This window comes from Pseudophryne corroboree, chromosome 6 (assembly GCF_028390025.1).
Source record: "Pseudophryne corroboree isolate aPseCor3 chromosome 6, aPseCor3.hap2, whole genome shotgun sequence".
Classification (NCBI taxonomy): domain Eukaryota; kingdom Metazoa; phylum Chordata; class Amphibia; order Anura; family Myobatrachidae; genus Pseudophryne; species Pseudophryne corroboree.
In genome coordinates, this window is record NC_086449.1 from 542,277,716 (window position 1) to 542,303,542 (window position 25,827).

The following is a 25,827-nucleotide window of genomic DNA, read 5'->3' on the forward strand; positions in this document are numbered from 1 at the left end:
CTGTCAGTCTTTAACACAGTTTCTTGTATATCATGTTCAAGCTTAGAATAAGATTAGTATATGCTAAGCAAAATCCCTAAACCTGTGGGATAACCCAAAGATACAATTCTTTTGTAGAGGTTTATACTTGTAGCTACTACAGTTCTTTAGATAGCTGTGGCTCATATAGCTACCAGCCTCTGTTTTTGAGATCATTGACTATCAGATGCACAATACGTTCTGGTAGGAAACAACTCTGTTGAGGTACCAGATCAATGGCACACTGACACTTAGGGTCCCAGAGCAATAGTACACTGACATTTAGGGTCCCAGAGCAATAGTACACTGACATTTAGGGTCCCAGATAGGTTCAGTATGATTTATCCGCAGCTGGGATGCACGCTGACACTTAGGGTCCCAGAGCAGTGGCACACTGGGGGAGATGTACTAAGCCTTGGAAAGTTATAAAGTGGAGAGAGATAAATTACCAGCTAATCAGCATCTAACTGCCATGTTACAGGCTGTGTTTGAAAAATGTCAGGAGCTGTTTGGCTGGTACTTTATCTCTCCAAGACTCAGTACATCAGCCCCACTGACACTTAGGTTCCAGAGCAATGACACACTGACACTTAGGTTCCAGAGCAATGGCACACTGACACTTAGGTTCCAGAGCAATGGCACACTGACACTTAGGTTCCAGAGCAATGGCACACTGACACTTAGGTTCAAGAGCAATGGCACACTAACACTTAGTTTCCAGAGCAATTGCACACTGACACTTAGGGTCCCAGAGCAATGGCATACTGACACTTGGAGTCCCAGATCAATGGCACACTGACACTTAGGTTCCAGAGCAATGGCACACTGACACTAAGGTTCCAGAGCAACGGCACACTGACACTAAGGTTCCAGAGCAATGGCACACTGACATTTAGGGTCTCAGAGCAATGGCACACTGACATTTAGGGTCCCAGATAGGTTCAGTATGATTTACCCGCAGCTGGGATACATGCTGACACTTAGGGTCCCAGAGCAGTGGCACACTGACACTTAGGTACCAGAGCAATGGCACACTGACACTTAGGTTCAAGAGCAATGGCACACTAACACTTAGTTTCCAGAGCAATTGCACACTGACACTTAGGGTCCCAGAGCAATGGCACACTGACACTTAGGTTCCAGAGCAATGGCACACTGACACTTAGGTTCCAGAGCAATGGCACACTGACACTTAGGTTCCAGAGCAATGGCACACTGACACTTAGGTTCAAGAGCAATGGCACACTAACACTTAGTTTCCAGAGCAATTGCACACTGACACTTAGGGTCCCAGAGCAATGGCATACTGACACTTGGAGTCCCAGATCAATGGCACACTGACACTTAGGTTCCAGAGCAATGGCACACTGACACTAAGGTTCCAGAACAATGGCACACTGACACTAAGGTTCCAGAGCAATGGCACACTGACATTTAGGGTCACAGAGCAATGGCACACTGACATTTAGGGTCCCAGAACAATGGCATACTGGGGGTGATGTCCTAAGGCTTGGAGAGCGATGAAGTAGTGAGAGATGAAGTACCAGCTAACCAGCGTTTAACTGTAATTTTGCAATTTGCGTTTGAAAAAATGACAGGAGCTGATTGGATTGTACTTTTTTCTCTTTCCACTGTATCACTTTCCAAGGCTTAGAACATCTGCCCCACTGCACTTAGGGTCCAAGATCAATGACACACTGACACTTAGGGTCCCAGAGTAATGGCACAGCGACACTTAGGGGTGAATTCAATTATCTGGTAATTTACCATGGGCTAATTGATCCCCCGTGGCTATCCAATTAGCCCAGAAGTCAGCCTAGCCACAGCTATTATCAGGAATTTTTTGGGGGACCTCAGCAGGCCCTGAAACCCCCCCCCCCCCCAATAATTAGCCTTTTTTTGGGAAGTTGGCGACAAAAACATATATGCCTGTGAACTTATCATAGACTTTTTGTGGTTTTTGCCGAAGACACATAATAATGACTTACCCCAGCCCCCCCTTCCCCCCCAGAAAAAAAGAAACCGGCAAAAAAAGTTCTGCTACTATCGAGGCTATATGAATTCCTCTCCCAGGGTCTCAGAGCAATGGCACACTTACTCTCAATGATTAGTCTACACAGTTGTCAACCACATTTGTTTTACAATTTGATGTTTTACGATTTTGTCTTTTATTTGACAGGGGCATATTTTTGTTTGAGTGCAACATGATTCACTGATAGTTCTATGCAATGAAAGATATAATTGTGACTCATGCTACCTTATCAAACAAGAAGGGGCTGTGTCTATAACAACTATTTTTATTGCTGAGCAGTCAGATGAAATAATCACTGAAAAGAGGTCATTCTCATTTAACAAACTGCAGTCCGGGAAACATTTGTGAAAACGCCGCCTGTTGTGCAGGAACATATGAGTCTGGTAGTAGTTATTCAACCTGTGCAAGTGCTACAGTACAGAAAAGTAGCGCTCACCTGCTTGAAAACAAACTAATAGTAAGAGTTGGCCATGTGATTACAACTAAAGTAGATACAGGTTGAGTATCCCTTATCCAAAATGCTTGGGACCAGAGGTATTTTGGATATCGGATTTTTCCGTATTTTGGAATAAGTGCATAACGTAGTGAGATAGCATGGTGATGGGACCTAAATATAAGCACAAAATGCATTTGTGTTACATATACACCTTATACACACAGCTTGAAGGTCATTTTAGCCAATATTTTTTATAACTTTGTGCATTAAATAAAGTGTGTCTACATTCACACAATTCATTTATGTTTCATATACACCTTATACACCCAGCCTGAAGGTCATTTAATACAATATTTTTAATAATTTTGTGTATTAAACAAAGTTACTATACATTGAGCCATCAAAAAACAAAGGTTTCACTATCTCACTCTCACTCAAAAAAGTCCGTATTTCGGAATATTCCGTATTTCGGAATATTTGGATATGGGATACTCAACCTGTAATTACCTTAAAATGATCGCTGACAACATTCACCCCTACCTACTTCGGAATTTACCAGTGTGTTTGATTCTATCCTGTGTTCACTATTTGATTTCTGTAGACAAATACCAGTTAATAATATGCAAAATATTGCGCCAATTGTTATACCGTTTGTGGTGGGAGTACTGTAGAATTTGCTGTGATTATTTATGATACAGGTTTTAGCTATTTGGACAAAGGGGTGAGACTTTAAGGTTGGTTTTGTTCCAAAACTTACAAAGGGTTTAGAAGTCCCCATTTACCAGCAGTACACTGGTAAAACACGTTTTTCATTCCGAGTTATTTGTTGAATTCAAATGAAAATTAGGCCTGTTCTTGGCTGCCAAGTTAATTGCTGCCCCTGGTTTCCTCCAGGCCTATGTTTTCATACACCCTGTCTACCTGGAATGAAGACATTCAACTCATCTGCATAAATTCTTGTCAACTCTTAAATGGGAAAGTATGACATTAGTTAGTCAACAGCATACTCTTCTTATTGTGCATCTCTCCTTCATTTAGTTTTCCCAATTGTAGCCTAGATTTATTTATCTGTGCTAGAGAAGAGGTGAACAGTATTTTGTAGATTAGTTTTGGAAATTTTGCTCATATTTATTCTGTGATTCATCAACATTGCTGAGGGTAAGATTGCTGTATTATTCTTTGTAATGTTAGCATGGACAATGGAAGAACGTAGATCATTTATAGGTGAAATATAAAACTCATTTGTGAATATAGCTCTTTTAACCCACATTTGTTGCTCAAACAATAAAAGTAAGGGGCATGGTCAAAGGAAGTACTGATGCTTAACCCAGAGGAAAGGTATCAGATATCTACACCTGAAGTCCCAGTGTCTTAGGCTTCCTAGAAAAACCTCAACACATACAAGTCTACATTTGTTGTTGCCATCTATGTATAGAGAGCTATCATTAGTCAGGAAGGTCACTAAGCAGAGACCATTATTACTTCATCCTAATACTATATATAATGTATCTTAGAGTTTAGAATGTAGACTAACCAAATAAATATAGGGCACATATATCATAAACAGCATGTTATCCATAAAAAAATACATAAGAAAAGTCAGACAAAGCCAAAAGGTAAATGCAATGCAAAGAAAGTTAGTGTCATGGATAATGTGCGAGAATGACAAGTTTTTAGTATAACTGGGGTAAGTCAGGAAAAGGAAACAGTGTTGCAGACTGCCAAAGAATGGAGTGGGGTCAAGTAGTATACCAAAGGGATTTCATAGAGTGGGAAAGAATCTAATCATGTGAAGGGTGATCTACAGTTGTGTTGCTAAGTGTGCTAAGGGGATCAAGTGTTGATGCATAAAGCAGCAAACAGAATGGAGAAGTGGACCAGTGGAGCGGTTGTCTATAGCAACCAACCAGTTTTGAGATAGCATTTACAAAGCAAATTCTATAAAATGATAGGCAGAAGCTGATTGGTTACTATGGTCAACTTCTCCACTGATCCGTTTGTCCACTGTTTTCACTGCTTGATACATCAGCCCCAAAGCTTTGTTGAAATAATTGGAAAAATGTATGATGATGCTACTCATGCTTTCCTTAGAGTGAGGGTGCCTAATTCTGTTAAGTATTGCCTGCATTGTGAGAGGGATTGACTGTTTCCATTCAGCCGCATGCTAGCAGGTGGCAGCAGAGAAAATATACATTATCAGTTTGTTTTTGTGACAGTAACATGACAGATCACCTATAGGTTAAGATTTAGATTTTTTAGGATATTTATGGTGCAAGAAATTGAAATTTCCATTTGTTGTGATGAGAGTTGTGCAGAATTTTTGTTCTGTTGTAACAATCTACTAGTCTTTACGCTATGCTGTTTTAGCAGGGTGCCACGGTCTACACAATTTTTAAACAGCAAAATGTGCCCTGCCCTTTTACAAGCACCCTGATAAAATAGGCTGCCTGTTGCCGATCTGCCACAGCGTGAATAGATGACGTGTGCATGTGCATGGCATCTATTCACATTAATGGGAGAGCTTGGGGGAATACCAGCATGCCCCGAAGATGGGACACCGCGGCTGGGCATATCCCCAAGATGTGACACCAAGGGGACTGCCCCACCCCCAATAGTGATGTCGGCAGGACCGTGCCCCCCTCCTCGACCGGCCACGCCTCCTCTTCAGCACTTGCGCTGATACTATGCCCACACCAAAGCACCCTGTCCTGCCCGCATCCTGTCGGGAACCCTAAATCTACCATTATTGCAATATAAGTATAATTTCTATATGTTTTATATTTGATAAATAGTAATGCAATGCATATTGATCCTTTGATGTGATTGTGAAATATTTCATTTATAATGGGCCCTACACACTAGGCGATAATACTGAAAGATATGAACGATCTCATTCATTAATGAACAAGATACCATTCATATCTTTCAGTGTCCCGCGCTCGTTCATCACTGGTGCCCCGTCGCTTGTGCATGCAGGTCAATATGGACGAGATCGTCCATATTTGCCTGCACTGCTATCGAGCCGGGTGACAGGGGGAGTCTAGAAACTTCACTCCCTCCGTCACTGCCCCCCTTTTCGCTGCCGGGTTGCCCGTCGGCTGTATCTGCCGCCAGGCAGCTCGGTGGCTTAATGCGCAATGTTTAGGGCCCATAAGAATACATTATTTTATTCTGAGCTCCATTGAACATTGGTCATTTTTGTTCAAATAAATTAGTACCTATTACATTCTACAGAGACTAGGGCCAGCGAACATCTTTTATGGCTAATAAATATATAACAAACTCCTGAAATTAGCCATTAACTTTATAGCTCTGTCCAGTGCTAATGGCCTACATAAGTTACACCTCCTTATTTGTTTCTGTCAACTAAACACAGAGTGGCTAATTTATGAAATGCCTTGGGTGTGCACCTCAAATCGCTTTGGTTTTGCATCAATGCTCCACCACAGGCCATTCCATATGCACAATTACTGGGCTCTTGGGAAGACACCTCAATAAATCAGCAATGCAAGAGGTGCATTGTTCCGAAAGGTAAACATCACATAATAGTCCAGCCTTCTACTGTTATAGACCCCTCCCTTTCATTAAATAAAACTTTTACGTTTTTCTCCTAAAATACTTCTGTCTTATTCACTGTATGTACTAAATGAATCATGAGTTATGGGACTTGGCAATATATTATATGTGGCATTATTTTATGTGAAACTTTACATTTTTTTTCACATTATCCAAAGCTATAATTTCCAGAGACAATCCAATAATTGAATGAATTGTTGTATAAAATGTTTGTTCGCAGAAATGTTTTTTTTTCAGTACTGACCAACCTTACAAAAAAAATCTCATATTATGTATTTTAGCAATTAAGTCTTATTAATTAGGCTTTATAACGTAATATTTTTTTAAGATTATTTAAATGCAAAAATTAAACTCAATCAAATGTATTAAACTTTCTTTCTGTAACTGTCATCCGTTGCTTTTTGGCTACTGTATACCTTTATATTGTCGGGCATGGTGTTTTACCTTTACTTTCCTGAGATGGAATGCAAAGTAATATAATACCCTTTTCACACTGCCAAAAATAACCCAGGTGAATGCGCGGCAACCCGGGTTTCTGTGCAGTGTGAAGGGGCCGGGGGAAATAACCTGGGTCCATCAATCCAGTACTTCTACCTGCTATTAAAGCAGGATTTAACATGGGTACGACCTGGGCTAAAGTGCAGTGTGAACGGGTGGCAGGGTCGATGTGGCCCGCTACCTGTTCACTGTATGGGAGCAGGCAGCACTTGGAGATCGTCTGACCTCCAAGCACCACATACGCACGTGATGCGGTGACATCATCGACACAGCAATATACTGTGTCCGGGCCGCCAGTCTGAAAGGGTCTCAAGTGGGTCGCACCCAGGAAGGACACAAGTCCCAAGTGCGACCCGCTAAAAGCGATGTGAAAGCTGTATAATTTTATCCAGTAGAGAGATCACAGCAGAAATGTCTTATGACCCAATGCAATGAGAATAAAAAAATAAAAAATAGCTGCATTATATATAATAAAGGGCTAAATGGCACAGAAGTAAACCTGAATGAGAAAGCACTGCATTTTGTAAAATTAAAACCCTTTAAGAAAATCCTTTAAGGATGCTACTACCAACATATGGGCAACCACTTCCTATATATACATATTTACATTTTTTTATTTTTTTTTACAAATGCAACTGAATATTTTAAGTGGCTGTTATTATTTTTTAAAACCTAATTGCTTAAACTTCATTCAGTAATAAACTATTGCTTGCCTCCTACACTTAGCTTTGCCAGTGTTATCTGTTGAATGGTCATAGCAGCTTTGCTCTGTAACAAAATTACTTTGGTTGTATATTTTATACTATAAAATATACAACCAAAGTAATTTTGTTTATAGTTACTTGTTTGTGTCACTGCTATTACACAGTTGCTACCGTGCTTTGGGGAATCATGTTTGTCTATACCCAACTTAAAAGTTAAGTTTGTATCAATTATTGTATCAATTCAAGGATAAGCAATTGTATTCTTTTGAAAGATAAATTGGCAGCTGGTCTGCTCTGACTCCCACTCACAGATTTCAGCTGGTAGAAAGCAAATCGTTTTGCCTACAATAATTCTCTACTTTGTCTATTAAAAAAAATAGGACATTTATGAAGAATCTGACAGACGCTATTAGTAAACTTTTTACTTACAAACTAATGGCTAACTGTATAAATTATCTAACAATTGCATCAAAACAGTGTGATATTTTTGCATGCAACTCAGAACGATGTGTATTCCACCCAACAAGAAGACTGATGTACCGATACATCACGCGGCCATACACACTGAACGATCCTATGTATGACCGCACGATATAGTGGTACATCCAGGGGCGTTTTAAGAGAGGAGGTGACCCACGTGCAGCCTCCGTCGTGAGCCCCCTCCTCTCCGGCAGTAGACTCTGGCACCCTTCGCAGCTAATTGGATTGACCTCAGAATATTAAAATGTATACTAACGGGGGTAACAGCAGGATTGGGCAACCTGTAAATATAAAGAGCTTTCCAGATAACAGCATAGTAATTGCCCACTATATAATGTACAGGTTACTGACCAATCTGTAATGACTGTGGATGTGAAGAGGGTGATGCCACTAACTTTAAATGTGTCAGTTACTTTCCCATGAGAGAACCACGCTACTGCTCACATTTAATCGCTCTTCACTTGTTTATATGTAGAACTTTTTAATATACATAATATTTGACTAATTTTCATACCTCACTTTTAGAATATAGGAGAAGAAAGCGGGAGTAATGACTTGTATTACCATGCATGTCTCTTGCACGTCTTTCTTCTGTTAGATTGCCTGACTTCCACAATCCATGAGGTCTCTCCCTAGTACTGTGGGACAATTTATAAAACCCCAAAAAGTCTTCAAGAGTGCTTATCGTACCACCATGGGTATGACCACAGGCAGGGTGATGTGGCTGCATTGTGATGTGGACAGACGGGCTCCTATGCATGCAAATTATATCCCGATTAGATATCATCAAAAGGTTGGAGGTATGGTTAGATCTCGTCAGCTTTTCTTGCCTACAGCTAAGATCATCCTGGGTGTTTAATTGAGAACTGGGCTGGAATATAGATAGTAGTACACAGTCATTCATAAACTAGTAATATCTGTCATATCTGTTATTTGGTTTATGATCTGAAAATAGTTGTATTGTCAATAAAGGCAGAATGTTAGACACTGCAAGAAAGTGGAATGTGTGCATCAAACTTGGGAATGACCATATCACCTTTGGTGTATAAAGTACCTAGTGCTTCTGAAGTACAAGCCTACCTATGCAATGTGGCATGCACCAGTGGGTGGATGATTTATCTCCCAACAATCTAAGCAGTCATAACTAAAATCCTGTATGTCAGGACAGTCACTAAGAATGTGGACTGGTCACCTAAAATGTGAGTTGGAACTCGGGAGGTATATCATTATAGAATACTATATAAAAGAACTATGGGGCAGATGTACTAAAATGTTATAAAATGTGGAGTGTTATAAAATGTAGAGAGATACAGTACCAACCAATCAGCTCCTAGCTGCAATTTTCAAATACAGTCTGTAGCGTGACAATTCGGTGCTGATTGACTGGTAATTTTTCTCTCTCTCCACTTTATGACTATCTAAAGGTTTGTACCATTCCCCCTATATCACTCACTAGAATTGGTATGCTTACAATAGCGTTTATGTGCTTTATTTACATGGCACAAAGCAATATGATTATTTTGAATAATGGCTAATCAATATAATCATGTTCAATATAAAAGTCTGTCATGCCCCAGGAACTTTGTGGTATCATTTTGTCTGGAGTCATTGTATATTTGGTTTAGTGCTTACTTTAAAACCAGTTGTAATAAATATGTGTTAACAAAATAATATTTCACATAGAAGAACCAGGCAAACTAAATGCTCCATGGAATTGCATTATTTAGAGCTATGGGAATAATAGTCCCTTTTACGACTTTCAAAAAGAAAGCGACAATTTTATATCTCAGAAATATAGCATATTATTTAAAAAAAATAGTAGTCTCTTAGAAAGTTGATTCCTTACATGTTAAATCTACTTTAGCCCAGTAGCGCATATATGTTACATGACACACTCAGCTCATTTTAAGATGATGACAAAAGTATTTGTTTAAACTAGTTTCTTTAGCCGGTTTGGTTAATCCATCAGGATTTCCATGCAAACTATCTTTCTTGTTGTGTACGATGTGTGTACGGTGAAATTATATTATTGCAGGATGGAACTCCAACAAAGTGATTTCCTGTTATTACTGTAATTCTGTCTAACCAGTGTGATGGGTTGTGGTCGGTAATAATTGTGAAGTCACTCACGTACATATATGGCTGGAACTTCTGTAAAGTTCACACAAGTTAAACAATCATTCTCCACTACAGAACATGCTGCTTCTTTAGGTAAGACCTCTATGCTTAGAAACAGGATTGCATGCTAATTCCCCCTAGAGTTTAGTTAAGTATAGCATCTTAACTATAGGAATCAGACTTAGGTAAAAACTCCTTTTAGAAATAGAGGGCTGCAGTCAGGATGAAATGAGCCGTGTATGATATTATGTGTTTCAGAGGTAGACGCATATAAAACATTGATGCAAGTGCCCAGTGTTGTAAATGTAGGCAAGCATCCGAGATGCATACGCATGTGACCTGATGGTTTCCTCCTGTGAACGCAGATCAGAATTGCATGTAGAGTAGACCCATGCAATTTTGGTAGGCATCCCCAGGCAGTGACAGGTGGGGTGGGTTTCATCGGCGTGGGTGTACCAGTGTCAGTGACTGTGTCAAAAGAGGTAGTTCCATTGGCAACAGCTGCCATGTACCATCAGACATTCTGAGCAACCATAGTGATGTCCATTGACCGATGGTGTGGCTGATGTTTGTTCATTGACACAGACGATGTCCGCACGATGATGCAACTATTTGAACACCACAGTAGATTATAGCTGCAGCTACTGGGCATCTCAGTAGACAGCCCATTGGCTGCAGTATTGGCATACATTTTACATTCGCATCCACCTCTGAACCAGGCCCTTATGTGACTCCTTAAGGGTATTCAAATAGGAGATGGAATGAATGTTTCCCACAAACTCCTTGCTTGATTCTTCAAGAGTACTAAGCATATACTATGTTTAAGAGAGCCATTGAACCTCTCATACAGAACAGACGTGCCTCATTTCTAGGCATTCCATCTTTTTTACTGGTATGACGTGCTACAATAATATGCTGCAGTTATTCCTACTCCTGGTCATTAGAAGTTTTGGCAAAATCTGGTATTTGTGTTACAGACTGCCAGGGAAAAACATGATATTCTATAAACAGAATTCTATAAAATATTTTTTATACATTGGGGAACCATTTGTGAGATAACTTCACAACCAAGAAAAGTATGTGAAAATAAATCTTGTTTACAGCCTACAGTAGTTCAACTTCTGGATGTCGATTTGTGAAGTATGGCAACATATACTGTAGGTAGGAGTACTGACAGTTCATGATTTGCTCCTTGTTTAACCATACTGGAAATATAAAAGTTATCATAACTTACTTGCCTACTCTCCTGGATTGTCTGGGAGTCTCCAAAATTTTGGAGCGTTTTCCCAGACTCTTGTGAGAATAGGTAAGCCCCCGACCCTGCCTACTTCTCTCATCACGTGCATATTGCAATCATTGTCCCACTGTGTGATGATAAGAATTGCAACATTGAGAAGTGTGGGGCTGCTATCCACTCGAACCTTCCCTATGGAGTATGGGGATGCTTGCCACTCGGACCTTCCCTATGGGGTGATCCATGATGGGGGTCTAATTAGTAGTCATGTGTAAACTGATATCCTAGCAAGAAAAAAAGGCATTTGTTTCCCCCAGCACCCTGAATGATAACCGTAACCAGATATAAATTCCACATAATAATAGAATTCAGAGATCTTCGTTACACATATTTGTGCAATAAACTGATATCCTGTAATAATATTTTTGGAATAAATGAATGCAGTATATATAGAAGAACTGAATAACAGAAATGATGGATGTACCACAATATATAAATGAGTAACTGTGCCTCTAACGAGTATTCATAAGATAGATAGCATGTACGATGTGACTTTTTCTATTACCAATAACTCCTATCTGCTGATAATAATAGATCATAAATATTGTTAGAAATGTATCATTCTCCACCATGAACCTTATTAGTATCACAGTGTCAGGAGTCTTTGCATAGTTAGAAAAGTGCTTATATTTAACCCAGTTGTTATAAATATGCAATAGCATGTGAGTACCCGGCAAACTAAACCCTCGATACCAGTATATGATATAGAGCAATGGGAATACAAACTCTATATAGTCTTGTGACCTCTAAATATCTGTACGTAGAAAAGGCTAATTATGTGTGCATACATAAGCATTGGGAAGTTAACCTCTTGTTTGCTAGACTTAGTTTACCTGGGAAACTCATATTAGTTACATAGAGAACATTCTCTTTCAAGTAAAGCTCTGTGTGAATAAAAGCAAATGAAGTAATTGACATGCAGTGTACCTGATGCTTGATATCACTGTTCAAATGAATATGTTCTACCAGTACAACTGGAACCCAATGGTCTCTCATGTGCCCCCTTTGACTGAAATAATATGTACTCATACTTTCATGATGGTAATTGTTTGTCCTGTTATTCTATTATACTGTATCTGAGCAAATCAGATCAGATTTTGATTGCAAGTAATTAAGGAGGTCATACAAGGCACAACTATAAGCTAGTATTATTGTCCAACCACAAGTCCTCCTATTGAAAAGGTTTGTACAAAGTCTGTACAAAGTTTTACAAGAAGCATTTAACTTGCACCTCAATGCTGTAGACTGTAGTCTGCAGTATATCTCTGCCTAATGAGGCTAGTCTACTTAATAATGTCAGAAACTAGTCATTATAGCAGTATAATAATATTTTGAAAATATCTTGGAATTGGTAATGTCTCAAGAAATTGTTAACAGTGTTCTATATTAAATTATGGCAAATATGGGAAACATCAATGTCAGTTCTGTAAAGCCATTATATAGGGTCTGGTAAGTGTTATCGTCAATTTGTTTTTCCAATGAACATCGTTTAGAAGATACAAAGTATACTGTAGTAACTTTATGGCAATAAACATGAATTAGAATACATGTAGTATGTTGTAGTTACATAGATGAGAAGACAAGAAGTATACAGTATTGTAGTAACATTACGCCAAAAAAAATATGAATTAGAAGACATGATATATTATAAATCACAATTTAGGTGGACAGTCCTCCAACGTAGAGGGTCTTCTCAGAGCAATAGCCATCATCTTATTTGTCTCAACTGCTCAGGATGTGTGGCGGTATGAGCAAATCACTGCATGCCCTAATGGATGCATGTAAGTTTTTAGAGGAAGGGGGTTTGAGTTGGTCACGTCATCTTTGTAGCTGCGCAAATGCACAATGTCTTATTTGGAGGACTTCAAAGGTTGTTAGGTATGTATTATAGTAACAGTATGCCAGTACACTTGGACTTGGATAGAAGGAATGAATTATATTTTAGCAACAAATTAAACAATTGCCATGATATAGAGAGCTGTGTTTAATGCTTTCAATTTAACAAAGCTGAGAAACACATCTCTTGTTCCTGTAATTGCATTGACTGGGTGCTCTTAGCCCTTTTCTTACTTACTGCTATATATCAGCTTACACTCTGCTGAAAAGTGACATCAGATGCATCCATTAGTTATAGTGAGAGTGGAGTGAAAAAACTATTAATCAGTAACATAATTAAAATAAAAAAGGGATATTTTCAGTCTGTTGTGTGGAGAGATTGGTAATATCTATTGTATTTTATTAGTCTTTTGATGTGCTAAACCTATTCTAAAAACATTCAGACAATATTTAAGAGCTTACCTTGTTTTATGTTATTTTTATTTATGTGACTTTATATGACACCATAAAACAACTTTTTGGCCTCGAAGTCAGATTTGAATGGAGGTGTATGTCTGTTGCAATTAGTTAACATTTATATGTGCCTAATGCATGCCACAAAAGGGAATCGCAATCTGTGAATGCAATTGAAGGATTTTTTATTGTAGTAAATTAAGTGCTAAGCCCCTCTAAGGAATCAACCCTAGAAATTGGAAATAAGTGTGAGTTTGTGGTAACCTTAATAAGTACACTGGGAAATGTATACCCACTGCAAAATCTGTGACATTAACGGCGGTAATGACTTGTTCCAGCTGACTTCAATTAAATAGGCAGCTCTGTCTTGCCTCATTTCATGTTACAAATCTCATATCTTTCCCCATCATTAGCTGTCCTGGGAATAAGTGTGACGATTGAAGTAACTCTATTTAAAACATTGTATGGGTTCTTTAGTTGCACCTGTAAGTAATATAATAAAGTGTGTAACTGAAGAACAATGAAAGTTTAAAGAAAGTGGGAAAAATCCAGCAATGTCCTATGGAAAAAAAAAATACAACAATAAATGTGCTCGTCAAGCAACTATCTGGGTTTGCACAGTAATAGCCCTTTCACATTACATGCCGGGAATTTGCCGGATCTAGCAAGCTGGCAAATTCCCGGGTCTCAGCATGAAGAGCAGGGCCGGGAAGTAGTTTGCTTTCACACTAAGTAAAATCCTGGGTTGCTGTGCGTTCATGTGCAATAACTCAGGATTTTGCTTCAAGTGTGAAAGTTGTAAAGTATAAAGCAGTGCGATGTAATACTTTCAGATTCACAGTGCATATTAATATAAAGTTTGCTGCAAGTTAATTTCCGGTACTAATACAATCTTGGGATAAAGCTCGTTTATTACATTTTTCATTAGTTTTAGATACTGAGAGATACTGTAGATGTTCAGTGTTGGACTGGGGTATGAAGGCCCTACAGGAGGAATACAGGTGTAGGGGCCCACTGAAGATTGGAGGCATAAGTCTGAAGTGGTGTGGCCAGATTTTTGAGGGGATGTGGCAGTGCACGCTATATTATACAGAAAGGGTTGCAGTGACTGCCATGTAATACAGGTAGCATTGCAATTTGTATAATATCTTATACAATATGTGACATTACCAGATATAGCAAGCTTGCATCATAGTTTAATGTTTTTAATGTTTTTTGCTGTTTTCAATGTTTTGGTCACATTCCGTGTGTACGTCCCTGGTGTGTACAAAGCTCCACTATCTATATATCGTTTGGACCCGTTAGGAAACGCCAATCAGATCCCTCCCAGTGTCCCCTTTGTCGTGTCTGTCATCTGACGCATGTCGTAAACCCGGAAGTTCTTGTATTTCAAATGGACAGTTCTTACTGGGAGAGCTGTCCTTAGCAATTTACTAGTCACATACAGGCATTACTAACACCGGTATGTACCCGATAAGTGGCGGGATGTATCACACCCTAAATACGATGCATAGTACATCCTGCCCATAAAATTAAAAGCTAATAGAAGATTTATAGTAGGCTTCCTCACTCCGGACAAGTCTTCAGACACTCATTTGATTACATTTACTACATTTTGAAATGATTTCACTGATTTCTATCTGTTTCCAATACTAGTTATAAGAGTTACAAATGTTGCCATTTGAGTACTATCAGAAAACAGCTCTGGTTAGTGGTCATTCAACAAATAAAAAAAACTGTTTAAGGAAATAATTATGACGCCATTTTTTTCTTCCAGCCTGATGGACACTGATAGTACTGCCTTTGGCCTTTAGCTGTAAAGCCTACATTTAGGCTATAATAAGAAAATAACATGATTTAGTAATACGATGAGAAGACGGTAAAAGAGTCCATCATTTTTATGAGAAGATTACTAATATTATGACTGCATATCTACAGGCTGGGTTGTATGAATAGGAAACTAAGTATAAGAAATCTGTGAGTGGCCAAAGCACATATGGATGGTGAAGGGTTCCTATGGCAAGTTCAATAATCCAGTTTTTCTGTTTTAATACTGTACATTGTATAGTAAGGATGTATAAAGTAACACAATTTTCCATAGCACTGTAAAATTATTCAAGTTTTATTCCTTCACCAGTGTTTGTAGTACAGAAGGGGTTCTTTCCTTAATAATAAATAAAACAAATCTGGAAATAACCTTGCATTTGCTAGCTACAATATCTATCCCATGTGCTCCATTGCCATCAATGTACTTTGAGTTTTGTACTATACACTGGAAATAAACTCATATAAAATATGAGGTCAGGGTGGTGCATTGTTGGTCTGATCTATGGACTTTAGTCAAGGGATAGCTGGCAGTATTTCATTAAAATTTCCAGAAACACTTTGCTGCTGGATGTTCATAACTAAGGGGCAGATTGAATTAGGAAGCAGTGGCTCAAATCTCTGGAGCAAAATTTAAGCAAGGCTTTCCTGGCCATATCGGCAGTTTATTATGCTACCTCTGGATATCATTTTATGAATTCGAAATACTTCCATATAATGTATATATAATATAAATACTGTAAAATAAGACTAGGTCAAAAGTAGTAGTAGTATATAAATTGAACAGGTCCTTATTGAAAGGCTGAACTGATCTTCAAAAACCAGTACCGTGTTTCTGGGGCATATATCACAGACCATATATTCATGCCATTAAGCTGTACAGTACTTCCAATACAACACAATTGTTTTTAGCTTAAATCATCCCAGACCTACACAAACCACATTACAGATGAAATTGACTATCATCATCACCACATCCCTGTTCATAGATTATAAATGGGAATTCACATATAAAGGGCGGTATTCAAATGACATGTCACTCCTTTCTAGAGTGATCCCCATTATTGTGCATATAGCGACCATAGTAATCAGGGCTAGCTGCGTAAAGGGTTGGGTGCCCGGGGTTAGCGAGCTGAAATTATTGTACCATGCCCGTCAGCAGAAACAGGATGGGTGTGGAAGAGGATGAAAAGAATTGAATAACACCGATAGAGTGGAGTCTCTGATGACAGTGGTGAGCGAAACAGCGGTTGGGAACTGTGACTGGGTTGGATGCATATCCCCAGGATGGATCCAGTTTGTGAGAAAATCAATATGATATGCCTATAAGAATGAACTGTTCTTGCCAAATATGCTGATTTTGCACATGTTTTATGGGTGACATTAAGGGGGATATCCAATTTTCCTCGGCAAAACATCGGGTCCAAAAAACGGCCATTTTTCTGACTTTTTCCTGATGATTCACCGATTTTTCTTTACAGGCTATATAGATGGATCGCCTCTAAAAGAAACCCCTTCTCCCGAAAACACACAGGTTCAGTGAAACCTGTGTGTTTTTGTGTGAAACAGCCCCGTTTTCGGATGAAAACGTGCTGTATCTGGGGATTCTGCTTCGCCTGCCGGAGGCAGGTGAAACAAAATCCCTGATAAGCCGGCACGTGCTGCGCCTTATCGGGCTAATTAGCTAGCCCCCGGTGGGACAATTAGCCCTGGTAATTTACCAGGGCTAATTGGATATCCCCCTAAAACTGTTTAGTGAAGTGCTGGTCTCATTTTCAACATAGCCCCGGCTGGAGCCTCATGGTGTGGATGTTTTGGATATCTAATTACTTGACCTGGCACCCTTGGATTAAGGATTTTAGCTGGGCGCGTTTTTTTCTGCTTGAGATATATATTTATATATACACTGTTCAAAAAAATAAAGGGAACACTAAAATAACACATCCTAGATCTGAATGAATGAAATATTCTTATTAAATACTTTGTTCTTTACATAGTTGAATGTGCTGACAACAAAATCACACAAAAATGATCAATGGAAATTAAATTTATTAACCCATGGAGGTCTGGATTTGGAGTCACCCTCAAAATTAAAGTGGAAAAACACACTACAGGCTGATCCAACTTTGATGTAATGTCCTTAAAACAAGTCAAAATGAGGCTCAGTAGTGTGTGTGGCCTCCACGTGCCTGTATGACCTCCCTACAACGCCTGGGCATGCTCCTGATGAGGTTGCAGAGGGTCTCCTGAGGGATCTCCTCCCAGACCTGGACTAAAGCATCCGCCAACTCCTGGACAGTCTGTGGTGCAACGTGGCATTGGTGGATGGAGCGAGACATGATGTCCCAGATGTGCTCAATTGGATTCAGGTCTGGGGAACGGGCGGGCCAGTCCATAGCATCAATGCCTTCGTCTTGCAGGAACTGCTGACACACTCCAGCCACATGAGGTATAGCATTGTCTTGCATTAGGAGGAACCCAGGGCTAACCGCACCAGCATATGGTCTCACAAGGGGTCTGAGGATCTCATCTCGGTACCTAATGGCAGTCAGGCTACCTCTGGCGAGCACATGGAGGGCTGTGCGGCCCACCAAAGAAATGCCACCCTACAACATTACTGACCCACTGCCAAACTGGTCATGGTGGAGGATGTTGCAGGCAGTAGAACGTTCTCCTTGGCATCTCCAGACTCGGTCACGTCTGTCACATGTGCTCAGTGAGAACCTGTTTTCATCTGTGAAGAGCACAGGGCTCCAGTGGCGAATTTGCCAATCTTGGTGTTCTCTGGCAAATGCCAAACGTTCTGCATGGTGTTGGGCTGTAAGCACAACCCCCACCTGTGGGCATCGGGCCCTCATACTTCCCTCATGGAGTCTGTTTCTGATCGTTTGAGTAGACACATGCACATTTGTGGCTTGCTGGAGGTCATTTTGCAGGGCTCTGGCAGTGCTCCTCTTGTTCCACCTTGCACAAAGGTGGAGGTAGCGGTCCTGCTGCTGCGTTGTTGCCCTCCTACGGCCTCCTCCACATCTCCTGATGTACTGGCCTGTCTCCTGGTAGCGCCTCCATGCTCTGGACACTACGCTGACAGACACAGCAAACCTTCTTGCCACAGCTCGCATTGATGTGCCATCCTGGATGAACTGCACTACCTGAGCCACTTGTGTGGGTTGTAGGGAGGTCATACAGCCACGTGGAGGCCACACACACTACTGAGCCTCATTTTGACTTGTTTTAAGGACATTACATCAAAGTTGGATCAGCCTGTAGTGTGTTTTTCCACTTTAATTTTGAGGGTGACTCCAAATCCAGACCTCCATGGGTTAATAAATTTAATTTCCATTGATCATTTTTGTGTGATTTTGTTGACAGCACATTCAACTATGTAAAGAACAAAGTATTTAATAAGAATATTTCATTCATTCAGATCTAGGATGTGTTATTTTAGTGTTCCCCTTATTTTTTTGAGCAGTGTATGTGTATATATATATATATATATGTATGTATGTATGTATGTATGTATGTATGTATGTGTATATATATATATATATATATACAGTATATATATATTCAAGTGCTAGAAAAACAGTGACAGCTGATTTGCTGCCTACACTCCCAGTACATGCCACCACACCCCTGCATTAAATGGTACTACTTTGGAATTACTATGTCTAGTCAGATATCTCTTCAATCTGTTGTTGAATTTGTAGTGAAGTGACTATGAACAAGGCTTGATAGTAGGTGCCAGAGAGATGGGTCACTCCATCTCTGAAATCACAAAAGTTGGGTTTTCACTTGCTACAATTTCAAGGGTGTACCGTGACTACTCAACATCAGGGAAGACATCCAGCGTCCATACAGTGCAACTTTATCTATAGGGTGCAAGAACCAACTGGACACATGGGTCCCACTGCGCATCACTTTGGCTTGTGAACACCACCACTAGACAAAAGATAACTGGAAATATGTAGCCTGGCCTGACAAGTTCAGTTTGCAGCTGTGTTGTACGGAGGGATGAATACACGTGTGGAGAAACCCCAATGAGACAATGGACTCCACATGCAAACAAGGGACAGTCTAGGGTGGCAGTGGCTGTGATGTGGAGTGGGGTGGGTTCTCCTGTCACGCATGTAGTGTTCACCTCCAGCGCAGTGTGGGCTGGGACTGAGAAGGAGGGGGTTAATAGCATGTATCGACTAGAACTTGATGGTAATGTAGCGTTAAAGAAATGTTTTTAGTATTGTATGTAAATGTGGAAGCTGAAGAGCTGTCAATAGCTCTGTTCAGCTGTACGTATCAAGTGGCGATGATATGGAAACCATGTGCACTGTTTTCATTGAACCTATGCAGGCATGCCTGCAGTTCTACAATAATACTGCAGATGCAAACAATAATTTGCATCATGGTTGCTTCAGTAAATGAAATAGATATATTATTTTGCACAGAATATTTTACTAGGTTTTTAGTCAAATAAGCTTAAAGGCTAAAGTTTTGTGTTGTTTTGTTTTAAGTTTTGGGTGGAATCAAGTAATATAAAATACTAAATGCTATATGCATGTGCTCGAGCAATTCAGAAAGTTTTCAATTATTGTTACTCTATAGCAACTACTTACAGTATGTCACATTTACTTGGAATGCAACATATTTGTATTTAGGACATCAATATACATGAGTGAAAATAAACTTTGTACAGTGTGCCAAGCTTTTAATATTTTTTTACAACAGAATAACAGTAAAATTCTTTATTTTCTCTATGATACAAAAGGTTTTGCTGTGCATATTTAGAACATCATTTTGAATACCAATAAATTCAAAGAGTCCTTACAATCTTTTCTGCAAATCAGTATTTCACCATCACATGACCTCAGAGGTTACAAGAGAACACTCAATCATTTGACTCTCTTTTTTCCTGACATTTAAACAGCATCTATTCAACATGAATTAGAGTTATATTTAAAGCTTTTTTTTAGCTGTATAAATCACCTTTACATGTACAGTATATACAATTCTCATTTTCCAGTACAAATAAATAATAATAATTCATCAGTAATGTAAATGGCTTTTATAATACCATGATGAAAATACAGGAGTCACGTCCCTACCGAATAACCAAACACATGACTGTAAGGGTGTATCCCGTCTGAGCAGAGACAAAATATTTCCTCCGGGTCTTACCAGTTTCATTCCACTTAAATGGCTGCAAGCCATGTTTATTCCTACGCAGTACATCATTCCTTTTCAAGATAAGGCTAACTCAAGAAAATTGTGGACTAAACTTGAATTAGCAGTTGTAACCAAATCAGTAGAATGGAAACGAATCAAGTAAAATTACCTCCACACACGAAATACTTGTTAATGCGCTAAGTCCGGTCCAAAATAGAGAGTTTAGTATTCTAATACAAGTCCATTTCATCCCCCAGACTTTTCAGTATATATAAATACTCCAGACTCTTCAGTTTGGTCCAGATGTAAAAAGAATCCAGAGAGTTCTGTTCAGATAAACTGATGTATAGCTAAGTAAGAAAATCAAAAACATATAACATAGCATAGGGGCTAATTCAGACCTGATCGCTAGCAGGCGATTTTTGCACTGCTGCGATCAGATAGTCGCCGCCTAGAGGGGGAGTGTATTTTAGCTGAGCAAGTGTGCAATCGCATGTGTAGCTGAGCTGTACAAACACATCTTGTGCAGTCTCTGAGTAGCCCAGGACTTACTCAGCCGCTACGATCACATCAGCCTGTCCAGGACCGGAATTGACGTCAGGAACCCTCCCTGGAAACGCTTGGACACGCCTGCGTTTTTCCAACCACTCCCAAAAAATGGTCAGTTGACACCCACAAACGCCTTCTTCCTGTCAATCTCCTTGCAAACGCCCGTGCGAATGGATCCTTCGCACAAACCCATCGCTGAGTGGCGCTCAGCTTTGTACCCGTGCGATGCACCTGCGCATTGCGGTGCATACGCATGCGTAGTTTAGACCTGATCGCCCACTGTACAAAAACTCAGCCTAGCGATCAGGTCTGAATTAGGCCCATAGTCTGTATACTACTAGTTTCCTTGATATCTAAATCAACTTTTCTGCCAGAGAGAACCAATCCAGTGAAAAGAATGATCCCTATTGAATATCAGGTGCAATGGAAACTTCATGCCATGTGGATATATAGACTATAGGGACCCCGTCCCTGTAGGTCATCTGCTTACTATATGTATTCTTGTTATTGAACACGTAGCAGTTTCTTTTCCCCAGGCACAGTGCAAACTAGTGCTCCTCATAAGGAATATATAATGCAAGTTATGTCAACAAGCAAAACATAAAAGCTTAGAAAAAGTGTGTTTTGTAACCAGGACTTTGAAATAGACTGCAGTAGCAGCTGCAATGCGTCAGAGAACGGGAGAAAGAGTGTTGACACAAACGGACCTATCCGTGAGTGGAGCTAACAGATCTATTCCTAGGTTGCATCTTGTCTATTATGTGCTACATTGCGTGTTCCATCATGGCCTGGTGGTAAAACACACTCTTTCTAGGCTTTTATGTTTTTCTCATGTGCAGTTTTAATAAATGCTTGTTGATATAACCTGCATTATATAGTCCTTATGAGGAGCACTGGTTTGCACTGTGCCTGAGAAAAAGAAACTGCTATGTGTTAATTGACAAGAATATTTCTAGTAAGCAGATGAACTGCAGGGATCGGGTCCCTATATTCTATATATCCACATGGCATGAAGTTTCCATTGCACCTGGTTTTCAGTAGGGATCATGCATTACACTGGATTGGTTCAGATAAACTGATGTATAGCTTATGTATAGAAAAGTTGATTTAGATATCAAGGATGCTAGTGGTATACAGACTATGCTATGATGTATGTTTTTGATTCTCTTTTAAAGTCATACATCAGTTACTTTGAATGGGACTAACTGGATTCTCTTTACATCTGGACCAATTGGAAGGGTCTGCTGAGGATTTGAAAAGATTCATGACCTGCATATCCTGGAGGATTGGTATGGACTTGTATTAGTATATTGAACTATCTATTTAGGACTGGAATGAGCGCTCTTTACCTGTTTTTTGTGTGTACAGTATTGTATTAGGAGGGATTCATCTAGTGGGCCTTCATTTATAAGTGGCAGCATAGTCTTTGGGCGCCTTGGGACTCATTTTCCTTTTTCTTTTTTTGCAAGTGACTTACCAGACACCCACAATGTTGATAGTATTATTGTATTTATCACCAGGAATTTTATCATTATGCTTTTACCTAAGCATGAAAGTTAAAATATTGCATAAGACGGCTGCATAAGTGAATGATTGAAAATAAAATGACACACTGCTTCTGATTGACAGCAATTGATTATACTGTATATGCTATTGTTAGTGAACTCATTGAAATAATAACTAAATAAACATGATTTGTATAATTTGTTTGGACACCTGTGAATTCCAGTTTAGATACTTCTGAGGTTAATAGTCCACAACTCGCCCAGGAGCAATGTTTGTAAAGGAAACAAAGTTTACTTTAACCATGAGATAAGATAGTTAAAATGTCATAAATGTGTTATCACTAATAAAACTAATATGAGGGTTTTAATCTGCGAGGCCCTAAATGTGTATGGCTAATTAACACTGACATCTATATTGATAATAGTTGACGACTTTGGGGGACACCCTCTTTGCAGTTCCTGGATGGGTAGTGCTGAGAGCATTTGCATCATTACAGCCCTGCCACTGCCGCAAAATACAGAAATGTATGGGATCTTGCAGAAGGAGCTGGAGTCACAATACTGTGATTCACAGATAATTGCATCTACAAGGCCCCACCCACTTTACTGCAGAAGTAAACAGGTCGTGGGAGTCCCCCAACCATTCTAGGAAAGAAGATGATTATGATATTGGTACAAACATATGATCTGGGTAGGGCTGGAGTAAGACTTGTGTGTGTGTGTGTGTGTGTGTGTGTGTGTGGGGGGGGCTGTGGCACTTAAGACAAGAAGGCCTGGGAGAAGTGGGGAGGGGGATGTATATTAGATTGTGCATACCTCCCAACATGACCCATTCCAGGAGGGATAAAATGCTCTCTACCTGGGCTTCCTTCTTACTATATGGTTGGCGTCACCTTTGTTGAACTATTTAATTGTTAAGAAAGGTTTATAAATTAAGAGGGAAGTCTAAGTAGGGGGCATTTTCTATGGATTGTGTATATTAAATTTAAACCACTGGTGCATATTTGATATAAACAAATTGTTTACTAATTCCTGAGTACTGTTTATAGTTTTACCTAATTGAGAGACAACTATTTTATAAAGTTTTCTTGTAGTGGAAAAAAGACAACTTAAACAACCTTAAAATACACAAAGAAAACTAAAATCTGTAATTTATCTTGCAAAAATGCAATAGCAGCTGCCTATGTACTACTTACACACTGGGACAGAACTCAGGAGGACTGTGTGTGTGTGTGTGTGTGTGTGTGTGTGTGTGTGTGTGTGTGTGTGTGTGTGTGTTGTGTCTCTAGACCCAAATGCTCTCATTAGATAACAGGTTACACAAGACCCAGGCGGGGAGGAGGAGAAACTGGGATCTCTCCCCACTCCTAGCTCTCCTCTGGTTGGGAAGCTCCATTGGTAGCTCATGAAACCTGATACTCCTGTGTCTGTACATGCACTGCATACTGTCCTGTTTGCATTATGGCTGCCTGGTTATGCTGCTGTACAAGAGGGAGAGCTGCTGATGTCATTGTGCTCCGACAAGGGGGATCCCTGACAGAGGGTGGCCGGGGTACAGTGTCCCTTGCGCCCTCACCTTAATCTGGCTATGGATCTAGAAGGACCTAAATGTATCTGACTTTATTCTGTCAGTATAATTCATATTAATATCAGTATTGATCCAAACATATATACTTATTCCGCAGACCTTGCTGTGTTGATATTTCTGCAATATAATCTTATTTTACAGTAACACTGTTTTATGATCTAATAATTGACTTTGTTTTATGTGTTTCCTCATAGACTTGGATTATCACATGTATTTATCTTCAACTACTTTTGATTTGCTTTGGAAGTCCGTGCAGTAACCCTGTCACTGATGCTGTGAATGACATTGAAAAACTGGTAGGGCTAATTGTTTTTCATGCATTTTTTCATAGTGTTTGTTGAAAACATTATTAGAATTGTCATAAATATGTTGACATTTTCCAATGTCCAAAATATTCTGAAATCCAACATTTTTGAGCACGACTGCAATTTGACACCTTTGTTTTCTTATGGTTCAATGTACACAAACTTTGGTTCATGCACAAAATGATTAAAATATTATATAAAATGACCTTCAAGCTGTGTGTATAAGGCGTATATGAAACATAAATGCATTTCATATTTAGACTTGGGTCCCATCCCCAAGATATTTCATTATAGTATGCAAATATTCCAAAATATGGAAAAATCTGAAATTCAACTTACTATCTGTTCTTAAGCATTGCAGATATGGGAGTCTCAATGGGGGGAATTCAAATGTTATCACCCCCTATCTCCTGTCTAAAGTGAGGGGAGATCGCAGGGGGCAATATACAATTGATGTCCCCTATCGCGCCCATTAGTGTCCGGTTTAGCCGACTAAACTAATGGTCACAATCGGGAAAAGTGCCGTTTGGCCGCCCAAACAAATCACTTTTCACACATTTTAGCTTGCCACCCCCGACAGGTGCAAGCTGAAATACAGACGCCGGCAACCGATCGAACCCGAACGAATCTACATTAGTATAGCTCTGTTCTACGCCATCTAGTGGCTGCTGGCCAGAAAAACATTTGAATTCCGCCCAAAGTGTATATAATATAAAAGTCGAATAATTATTTCATCATCCTCCATGTATTTGGTAATGCTTCAGTAGTAGCAGACATATAGCTGATGTCACAAAATATATTCCATGGGCAAAATGCACCTTCCATAGTATCACCAAATGATTTCTAATTCCTATTAGTATGTATTAATTTTTACTGTGTGAGAAGTAAAATTTCAGGTCATTCTTTAAAGACTGAAGTGTTTCCTGTTTCACCACTTTATTATATACATTCAGCGCCGCCCAGTATTGTAAAGTAACCACCCCAAATGCTTTTTGTAGAACATGACAAAGGCAGATGAGTGGAATTTCAAAAGCTCAGCAAAAGGATATGACTGTGTGTCCTTAGGGGCACTAACTAGTTACACCACCTCCAGCAAACAAGAACATCAAAGAGTATTTAACTAAGTCTCAGCCACCTAAAGACGAAATATAGAAAAATAGCATAACGTTCTATAAAGGGTAATTGCATTATACTTGTATAATTTATTAGCATCAGATGGCTGAATGAAAAGTTCCAACATAGAGAATTCTGTTTTATTTAGTGTAGTATATTTTATTGAACTTTGTAAAGCAAAAAATATTAATGCGCTCATTTCCCTGTTAAGTGGACCTGTCACCCTGACACACATGTTACAGTAATTGCAGTACTTGCTCCAGTTGACTTTTCATTTCTCTTACATGGCCACAAGGCTGTCTATGTCACTAATCTGCTAAAATGTCACTTTAATC

General features: G+C 39.5%; 1 protein-coding gene across 1 annotated transcript in view; it reads left to right on the forward strand.

Annotated features, from left to right (window-relative positions):
• KITLG (KIT ligand) overlaps window positions 1-25,827 on the forward strand; it is a 75,343-nt gene that overhangs the window by 3,236 nt on the left and 46,280 nt on the right. The window contains exon 2 of the mRNA XM_063927657.1: window positions 24,269-24,370. Coding sequence (XP_063783727.1) covers window positions 24,269-24,370 — 102 coding nt within the window. The remainder of the gene's footprint in view (window positions 1-24,268; window positions 24,371-25,827) is intronic.